Consider the following 11,008-nt stretch of genomic DNA (forward strand, 5'->3'; position numbering starts at 1 on the left):
TTATGCATAGCGTGGGTGGTGATGATGATCATGATAGAAACCGCTGTTGAATGCTGGTATTACACTCATTGAGGGACACAAAGAAGTCAAGTCCGATGGGATTTGGGAATCTCAAATACAAATCGGGATTGGAATAAAAAATGCATTTATATTAAACAATACAGAATATACAGCACTTCTTGGGGTCTGTAGGGTAAGCACTTATTCCCTCCCCCCTGAACATTTATGGAGATGTATGGGCCTTTTAAGTCAGTGATAAAAGTGTCTTTCAAGGATAAGTGAGCTCCTGCACTGATTATTATAGTTCAATATTCAATATTTGATCACCAAAACCCCCCAAAAAGCATAAAAAGGGGGCCCCCCGCCCGAAAAGGGCCCTTACAAATCGCGCTCACGCGCTATGCGCGCTCGCTTAATTTATACACACAAGTGTAGTGCCCTTTTCAGCCTTTGAGCACCTGCCCCTCTAAAGTCCTGTGCACGTCCCTGGTGCCACCTAATGGACAGACTGAGAATGGAGGGTGTGACTTCTGATACACCATCAAGAAAGCAAAAAAAAGAAGACACTAGAACATTTCATTATGTAATAATAGGCCACGGATCCCCATTTCATAACATATTCTCTGAGGGTCCAACATCTGACAACATATTTGTTGTTAGATATGATTTAGTTGAGAATTCCATAACTGTCTGAAGGTGTGGAGATAACAGGATCGAGGGCATGAAATCAGAATAGTTTCGTTATACATGCACTGTACTAACTTCTAATGAAGAAACTATTCATTTCATTTTTATTTGTTCTGTTCATGGCAATGCACAGCTCCACAAAAGCACAACAGCATACTTTCATAATAAAAAGCACCTCCCAATTTGTACATTCCATGAGCGAAAAGGATCACCATTGGGTCACCAATAAAAATAATTTAAAAATTTAAATTAGAATATATATGTTTTTTTTCTAGAATGTTTGATTATGACATCATACTGTGACATCATAACAGACTTTTATACCCTTTCTTTTTTTCTTTTTTTTTATAAATATCCTCAAACTAAACTAAATAGTTTGAGGATATTTATAAAAAAAATCTTTATTTTTTTTATTATTTTTTATTAAAAACGACGTTTTTTTTTCTAGAATGTTTGATTATGACATCATAGTTCAAGTTCAAGTTCAAGTTCTTTAATAGTTGTCATACAGAAGTACAGAATACTTTCATACAAAATGCTTCTTACTGTTACGCTCCAGAGACTGTGCTAGACAAGATAGTATCAAATAACATAATAACATAATATAGCATGAATTTAGAAGAAGAAAATGAGGTCACGGTGTTCGGTATAGACATATGTACAATGTTCTGAGTTACCATATAATATACAATACACAATACTATGCAGTGTACTAATGTACAGTACTATCTAGTGCAAAGCAGAAATGGGATGAGGTACAATTTTAGGTACAATTTACAGTAAGGTGTACGAGTTGTAGTGCAATCCTTCATCCATAAATATAAAGTGTGGGGAGTGGGTGCTACAGTGTGTTTGTTTAAAGTGGGTGTGTGCTATAAAGTGTGTGGAGTGGGTGCTACAGTGTGTTTGTTTAAAGTGAGTGTGTGCGTGTGGATGTGTGTGCTATGTGCGTTTGGTGGTTGTTGTTGTGTAGTGTTCATTCATTGTTCGTTTAGCAGCCTGATGGCCTGGGGATAGAAGCTACTTCTGAGTCTTTCTGTGCTCGCCTTGAGACTCCGGTATCGCTTGCCTGACCGCAACAGTTCAAAGAGGCAGTTGTTCGGGTGACTGGAGTCTTTAATGATTCTCTTAGCCTTGCCCTTGCAACGCTTGTAGTAAATGTTCTGGAGGGTGGGGAGCCCCCCTCCAATTGTGCGTTCGGCTGAACGTGTCACTCTTTGTAGTCTGCTTCGGTCTTTTGCAGTGCTATTCCCAAACCAGGAGGTGATGTTGCCGGTCAAGATGCTCTCTATTGTACATGAGTAGAAGTTCTTAAGGATCTTCTGGCTGACTTGGAACTTCCTTAGGCGCCTGAGGAAGTAGAGGCGTTGTCGTGCCTTCTTCACCACACTGTTAATGTGTGTGGTCCATGTCAAGTCCTCGGATATGTAGGCTCCGAGGTACTTGAAGCTGTTGACTCTCTCAACCGGTGCCCCGTCGATGCTGAGGGGGCTGTAGTCCTTGACCCCCGACCTCCTGAAGTCCACAATCATCTCCTTTGTTTTGCTGACGTTCAGGGAGAGGCTGTTTTCCTGGCACCATCCCGCCAGGACCTTGACCTCTTCCAGGTAGGCCCTCTCGTCGTTGGCAGAGATCAGGCCCACCACCACTGTGTCGTCAGCAAATTTGACGATTGTATTGCTACTCCGCTGAGCCACACAGTCGTGTGTGTACAGGGAGTAGAGGAGGGGACTCAGAACACAGCCCTGGGGGGCCCCTATGTTGAGGGTGATGGATGAGGAGGTGCAGTTGCCTGCTCTCACTGCCTACTGTGACATCACAACAGAACATGTTGAATAGATACACAAATGTTCTAGAACAGCGTTTCCCAAACGTAATTTTATTTTTTTTATATAAAAAAGCTGTAGATGTGTTGATTCAGTTTGGCACCACATGTGAATCTGGGTTTTCTACTCTAGCATACCTGAAAAACAAATACAGAAACAGACTAAATGCTCAGCATGACCTCAGAATAGCACTTTCAAAAACCAAGCCCAATAGATCTGCTGGTTGAAAACTTTAACCAGCCACATACCTCTCATTAGATTTCATTGATTAGATTAGATTTCATTCCATAGATGAAATATTATACCCCTTCTAGCATGATGTCAGGTCAGTAGAATTTTAAAATAAGTCAGTACAAATTAATCAGAATGTTGCTCAATGCTGGGGTTTATTAAGGTTGAGGGGCGGAGGGAGGAGGTAAGAAATGGAGAGTTGAAAAAGGGGTGAGAAATAGAAAGGAGAGTAGAACATGTTTGTTCATTTAAAAGTGTTACAAAATTGTATGTACATGTTATGAGGTGGTGAGCAACTTAACATTACACTCTGATTATTGCTGTGATGTACTTTTATAATTAAATAAATACATGTCATATACAATTGAAATTCATGGTTTGTTGTGTTCTTTATCAGTAGTTTATAAATGTATGTTATGGCAATTCATGATTTTGTAAGTTTGGGTCCCGGGGAAACACCAAATTTCTCTTTTGGGTCTCGAGCTGAAAAAGTTTGGGAACCCCTGCTCAAAACAATAAATTAACAATAGGAATAGATGGTCTGTCAATTACACATATTTAAGCAATACTTATGCAATACAATAACATGAGAAAAAAGCTATTATTATGGAAAGCTATTATTACCCCTCAACTTCACAAAGTCTAATGTTCTTTCTTTATACATTTTCTTGAACTGGAAGATATTTGTACAACTCTATTCAGTAGAGAATTCCATAGTTTTACTCCACATACTGAAATACACAATAATGAAGAAGAAACAATTATTAGTGAAATATTTTTTCTGGGGATCCCCTGGAAACGCGGACCCCACTTTGAGCACCACTGTCCAAAACTACAGTTACAGTCTACTCCAAATGGTATTCTGGAAGCAGTCTTATATATCTACCAACAAAATCTCAGATGGGGGCTCCCAGATACCAAATTTGATCAAATGGGGGTCCGCTGACTAATAATAGAGCTGCTGGTCGCACCTAAAACGCACATCGTATTCAAATTGTATGATTCTCTTGGTCATGTGTCTCTTGTGGGCGTGATGATTATAATGTTTCTAACCAATGTACACGGGTATTGAAGTTGTTGACAGTAATATCTGGACACTGATTGGCAAAAGACCCCAATCAAATCATGTATGGTCCCGCCTCTTCCCGGAAACTGACAGTCATCTGATTTTTGTTTTGAGCCTTTCTTGTTAGCTGGCGACGGTACCAGTAAAAATAATAATAACCCGTCTTACTTTATTTCCCCTCGTCCATCTTATTATTTTCTCTTGACGTTTTCCTCTACGTATCCCAAATCATGGATGAGACGAGTCCGCTTGTCTCTCCTCTCCGTGACACCCATGATTTCAACTACTGTCCCACGGAGCCCACCAGTCCCCGTGGCGTATTTGGAGGCACACCGGGCTCTGTGGTCCGCATCCCGGCGGGCAGTCCGGGGCGCAGCCGAGAGAGGCAGCCCTTACTGGACCGGGACCGAGGCGGCTCACCGCGGGAGCCCCATAGGAACGAGTTTCCGGAGGATCCCGAATTCAGAGAAATCATTCGAAAGGCCGAGCATGCAATAGAGGAGGGGATTTACCCGGAGCGGATCTACCAAGGGTCCAGTGGAAGCTATTTTGTCAAAGATTCACAGGGGGTGAGAGTTTTTACCTCGCTGAGTAACGTTAGACTATTAGCTCCAATCCATTACTGCACGTTGTCATTGTATTTGGTCCTTGTTTTACATGCTAACTGATTTGTCATTGACTGACTCACCAATGAAGTTTGATGGTAGTGTGTTGGCGCTTGCCTCAGGTGTGTAGTGAGGGTCTGAGGGAAGGCCTGTTCAAATCGCCTGTGATGACTTTGCAAATGATGTGTTATAGATATGTTCAAAGCAACTACACATAATTTTTTTTTACCTACTTTTTCTCATTTTTTCTGTGATTTTTCTCCCATCCTAATTTTCCTCGTGCCAATTCTCCCTCCCCTGTCCTGATCGTTGCTCGCATGTGCCCCCCACTGGACGGTCGTAGGGAGGATAGAGGCCCATCACATGTCCCCTCCGATACATGTGGAGGCAGCCAGTCACTTCTTTTCACCTGCAAGCGCGGACTCTCATTGGCGAGGTGTAACGTGTGGGAGGCTCACACTGCCCCCGCAATTTCCTGTCTTTGCTGTGCAGGCGCCCTGACCGACCTGTAGGAGTCGCTGTTTTACAACGACCAGACTACCACCCATCGACTCCCCTCCCGCTGACTCTGCCAATTGAGTCAGTATGACGGCCAGACCAAGCCGGAGGCAACGCTGACAGCCGGATTCGAGACCGGTGTCTCTTGCGTTGGTGACGAGCGAGTGTCCGCTGCGCCACCCAGCCGCCCCTACTACACATACTTCTTGTATTTATTCATAACATCTAATTTGGCAATTGTTATGGCTATTTGCTTTTTTGTGATCCAGTTTATGTCCCTGCTGTAGCACTTTCACCTTTATGGAGACCACCCATGCACAATATGATATAATGCCATGATCTCACATTTGCTGTTGCTCATATAAGATGTCTCATCTTTCCATGTTGGCAGGTAGTCTATTCACCATGACTAGCACTGCAGTGAGAAGACCTGTCTGACTGAACGTCATTCAGAAAGCCTAAGACATAATCATGAAGAAAGTCTTTAAGTCTAGTCTAAGCTCAAATGGCCTACCGCTGCTCAGAGTGGATAGGTTTGGTCCAGCAGTGGGCTATTTCTTGACATTTGTCATTGTTTACTGCCGAATTTCTCTCAACTCCAGACTCTAAATCATATCAGATTAGGTTATTGCTCCCTGAAAAAAGAGCCAGTGGTCTGTGGAGGTCAGTGGAGCTACAGTGTGACGTTGGTCTGTTGTGCTACAGACCTTCTGACTAAAGCAACAGACGCACTCTGTCTTCCCGTTTGTTCCCGCACCTAGCAGTCGGCCTCACGCTGGTTGATTCATTGCATCCCAGCTAAAGAAAAAAAGGAAGTGGACTTAAATCCAAAATGGACTGCGGCTGGATCCTAACAAATCTCACTTCCTATCTGAAATTCCACAGCAGCTCTGGCCGTGTCCTGATGTGCACTAATGAGTGGTTATAGTGTACATTGCAGCGCCAGCTTTACAGTAAAGGCCATCTGATGTAGGCGAGACCCTCTTTATGCCACTTGTGTGTCACTAAGGTTTGTAACAGAAATGAGTGAGTAGGCTAGATCGTGAGGCGTTTGGCTTTTATCCCTGTGCTCAGTCACCACCCCCTACACACACACACACACACACACACACACACACACAGCTCAGTCACCACCCCCTACACACACACACACACACACACGTGACACACACACACACACACACACACACACACACCAGCCCCTTTAGATACAGTCACCACTGTACTTTAGTAGTCATGTGCTTAGCTCTCTCTCTAAGTATATAATTCTCCTTTGTGACCCCACTCCTTGATTTGTGTGTGTTTTAAACGGGCTTAAAGGGGAACAACGTCCATTTTTTAGAAAATGAATATTATTAGTAGGTACAGGGAACAAACTTAACTTTTTGACTTACCAGCCATTTGGCTGGTAGATTTTAAAAACTACCAGCCAGGCAGATTTTTTACCAGCCAAAAATTATAAATAGCTTTTTAGTATATCGCCATGTGTTATTATTAGGGATGCACCGAATGGGAAATTCTTGGCCGAAACCGATACTGAAAATAGAAAACAGTTGGCCGAAAGCCGAAAGGCCGAAAATGATTCATAGAATAGAATTTTTTTTACCAATGTTGTGGAACATTATGATTATGGAAAAATATATGATTATGGCAAAACTTTACTTAAATAATAAATAATCACTATTATGGGTCCATAAAACATTTATTCAGCCCTTCTGAATGCATACAGTACATTAATTCCATCTTTTCTCTGGCTGCCGCGGCGGACATCTGTGCTCTACTGAGTCCCCAGCTGAATGTGCTCTCTTGACTTTGGCACAGTAGACGCGCGACAGACAGCGTCAATGTGAGAAACACAATCCCCCCCCCTCTCGCTCTGAATAATATGCATATTAGATCACTCAGTGATTAACCGCGATGGGCATATAGTAAATAAGGATATAAAAGCATGTTAAAGATGCATTTATTGGACGCGTTGCGCGCAGAGTTTACATAGAAACAGCGCGACTCCCGACAGCGCGACATCATCACAACAACACGCGTTGGGTTACAGGTTGTTTCTGTTTCGGTGACATATTTTCGGTGAAAAAACTCTTTCGGTCGAAAGCCGAAAGGCCTTTTTTTGCCATTTTCGGCCGAAAACTTTCGGTAGCCGAAATTTCGGTGCATCCCTAGTTATTATTACTATATAATACTCTCATATGCTATTTTCAATTAATATCATAAACAACATAAGGAATATTAGCATAATTTTGAGTGGACTGAAGGAATGAGTCAGCGTTAATAGTTTTAAATGCAAATAATTTATTGAAACATAGAAGTGGGGTCGGGACACACACACACACTGTTTCAACTCACCACCCCCACATCGTATTGTAGTCTGTCTTCAAACTTCCACTCCTCTCGAAACTTTTTTATATTTGAATATCAACATTATCTGTCCATCCTCAGTAATCCTCAGTTTACTATAATATACTCCTGTCCTGAGTCCTGACTAGTGACTTCATCGTCTTTCCAAACGCACACACAGGGAAGGGGAGAGTGCCCCCCCCATTTCCCTTTCCCCAGTCCACACTGTGTCTGCTGTTCTCTATGGCTCTGCGCCTCTGCCTCTGATCAGGATTAGCTTGTTAGCTTACGCTAACGTTGTAGTGATTGTAATGGTACATAAACGTTAATTTCGGGCGATGTGGGCATAAAGGAATGGCGACGGTGCAAAGCATGTAGATGCATTTGACCCGTTGTGAGAAGAAAAAAAACACCACAGACTTATTTCGGGTCGTGTAGGCGCACTGCTGTGTAGCGCTGCTCTGCTTTCAGAAGCACGGACTGGGCGGATATGAATCGCGGAGTTGCTACAGGGTTTTTCAAAATAAGAGTATCATATTATGAACCGAACGTTGCTAGCTGCCGGAGCCATAGATATTATGACCTCTAATTTTTACTCGCCAAACCTTAAATCTACACGCATTTGGCGCTTGGCGGGTGCTTATTTTGTTCCCTGGGTACTACAACAGGTTAGAAAAAAGCCTTTAAGCTAGATCCTTTCTCGGGAATGTTGCCACAGACACCCAGTTCATAATACTTGGTAATCCTGCATAGGGAAGGGCTTTCATCAATGGGCCATATAGGCTCCACCATTGTGTTACCTCATTCGACAATTAGATAGTGACATAACAGACTTTTATTTAAATGAATAATCTTTTAAATTGACACTTTAAAATAGAGATACAATAACAGGCTGAGTACCATTTTCTGTAAGAGCAAACTCTTGTAAGCTAGGACAGGTATAACTTACATTTCTGAGTTTGGTTGATTTCCTGTAGCCATTGGTTAAGGTTTAGTAAGTTTACTCCCTGGACAGTGTGAAAGGTGCAGGCTGCTTGGTTGGAGTACACAGGCTACATCAGACGAGTGGTGCTCTCGTCAATTTGGACCATTTGCCTTTTGTTTATTACAAGTCAGATTCAGAAGTCATGATTACCAGCGCTGTGTAGGTTTGAGTAAGAGTAGCAATGGTGATATTTGGTTGCAACATTGTGTCATTTTGAATCAGGAAATGCACATGGAGAGTAACTGCTAAATGTATAAGCAGTAAAACCAGCCCTGATGCTCCAACTTCCCTTTGGTGGTAAACTCACTAAATCAATGGACACTGGAAAACAAACTCAGACATTTAAGATAATACAGTACCTGCCCTGGTTAGAAGCTTTTCTTCTTCCAGAACATGTTACTCTGCCTATTATTGAGTATGTATTTAAAGTTTTAATTTCACTGTTTAATTGCGTTCTATTAATTTCCTTGTTTAGCTTAGGGTTTGAACTTTGACGCTTGTTCTTGATAAATGCACAGGCATGAGTACAGTGTGGGCTCTTTTATAACATGTTGTAGTACCCCCGCCTAGACAATAGACATTTCCAACAGGTTCTTCTTATAGTAGCATAATAGACTACTTGTATGGCTTGAAATGTGGCTTGAGGGCCTAACTGTCCGATAACATTAACACCTCAGGTGTTTTCATTTGGCCAGTTACAGATGAAAGAGTACTTCTCAGATTGAAAGAGTTCATTGTCTTAATTCCTACAAAACCAAAACGTGTCACTATCATTCATGTCTCATTTAAAAGTTAATTGTATCCTTCGAGTGACATCCTTGAAAATGAAAAATAGCGCTTGGAAAAGTACTTAAAAGTCCTTGAATTTCATTTTGCAATGTCTGTGGGAACCCTGGCTTGTGAATTGACAACCTTTCAAGACAGAGCTAGTCCCTCACTAGTTCAACCACAGCAGAATGCGCTCTCTCTCTCTAATCAATTGGTTGTCAAATGAAATCCTGCGACCAGGAAAACAAGATGATATAAACATGATGAGTATTGAAGTGTCATTGTTCTAAAATGTATATTAGTCTACATGATCCACAGCAGGACATAGTATCAGATTGGCCTAGAATGGTATGTAGGGCTGACCTTCAAAGCTTTCTTTGGCCTTCGGGGCCGAGATTCGATTTGAATTCGAAGCTTCGAGATAAAAAAAAATATATATATATTTTTTTATGTTTTGGGACTTGTACAGCACTTTGGTCAACTTTGTTGTTTTTAAATGTGCTCTATAAATAAAGTGGATTGGATTAAATGAATAATGAGTCGGGAGCTGTGCTGCCTGGGCGGCTGCTCTCCGTTACACAGCCAATGACATTACATTACATAATTATGTTGCAACCTTCGTCTATAAAGCAAAAATTATATAAATATTTATAGTTAATAGAGACAAAGGCAGAATTCGACTTAATTAAGCACGTTTTATTAAGCCATATTTGTATATGGGTCGGGACACTGCTGCTGACTGGGTCAGGTGTTTTGTCAAAAAATAGTAATACTATAGAGAATTGTCAGTGCTGTAAAGTTTAAACCTTTTTAAATCTTAGACAAACGAAACACTTTGCTTTTATGAAATATTGTAAGCCGTCATTTGAGGCTTTATAAAAGCAGCAAGTTGTATTCAACACAGAGAGGAGTTAATGAGGAATCTCCATGTGCTTGTTGTAGTTAACAAGAGGCAGAGTTAATGAGGCGTATGACGTCCGTTGCATTGGAGGTGCAAGATTTGCAGGGAAAAAAATTATAAATCTTTTATTTTTATTAAATTTTTTATATTTAAATTTTATTTTCCCATTCGAATCCCATGCCCATCGAACGAAGCTTCGCAGTATTTAAGACAGCCCTAAATTGCTATGTTTAGTTTTTGTGCAATTTGAACAATTGCCTATACAGTAGGTACTCGCGTGATACTTGAAAACTTCAGACAAAAGAACCATATACGTCCATTTAAAAATAGGTTTAACGGCACAAGTTGTACAATAACAACCCATGAACACAACACTCCAACTCACTATCTTTAGAAACACTGTTCCTCTGAAAACATTAAACAGACTTAGGGTTCTTCATTTACATTTAGTCATTTAGCTGATGCTTTTATCCAAAGCGACTTACAAGTTCTTTCAGCTGAGTAACAATGATCAAACAGTGCTGAAACTTGGGTGCTGCAGTATTGAGTGCATAGACATAAGACATATTTGATAGTAGGAGGAGTGCATGGTAGTATAGGACAGTAAGAATGTTAGTGTTTTCTTTCTTTTCATTTCAGATATTGATTGAAGAAGTGTGTTTTTAGTCGACAGCGAAAGATTGGTCGGGATTCTGCTGTCTAACTGTGGTGGGAAGTTCATACCACCATTGTGGAGCGAGGACCGAGAATAGGTGGCTTCTCTTTGATGACCCTCCCAGAGCTCGGATAGGAGTGGGTCTGAGGCAGCCACAGGATGTATAGAGGAGAGGTCTTGAGGGTGTGTACTGTGTAGTTACTAGTTAGAGACCATTGGCCGGAGGTAGGCGTACTAGGCGAGAGCCGTTCCCTTCGGCGTGCGATATCAAATAAAATGTATTTGTAAGGCCCGACAACACACGTTAATGTCCCCATGGGCCAGACATGTCTTCTTTAAACAAGTCAAGAAGAAACATCACAATAAATCAAGAACAAAACAAAAACACCATGAAATAAAAAATAAAATGTAAAAATGAATAAATGAATGCAACACTC

At 41.3% G+C, this 11,008-nt stretch overlaps 1 protein-coding gene across 2 annotated transcripts in view; it reads left to right on the forward strand.

The window, feature by feature from the left end:
- Positions 1 to 3,936: 3,936 nt before the first annotated feature.
- The window catches only part of pi4k2a (phosphatidylinositol 4-kinase type 2 alpha), a 54,338-nt gene continuing 47,266 nt past the window's right edge, over positions 3,937 to 11,008 (forward strand). For both annotated transcript variants that reach the window (XM_084319210.1, XM_084319209.1), the window contains exon 1: positions 3,937 to 4,379. In XM_084319210.1, the coding sequence (XP_084175336.1) occupies positions 4,041 to 4,379 (339 nt within the window). In that variant the 5' untranslated portion in view covers positions 3,937 to 4,040. The remainder of the gene's footprint in view (positions 4,380 to 11,008) is intronic.

Source organism: Notolepis coatsorum (genome assembly GCF_963971535.1).
Source record: "Notolepis coatsorum genome assembly, chromosome: 7".
Classification (NCBI taxonomy): Eukaryota; Metazoa; Chordata; class Actinopteri; order Aulopiformes; family Paralepididae; genus Notolepis; species Notolepis coatsorum.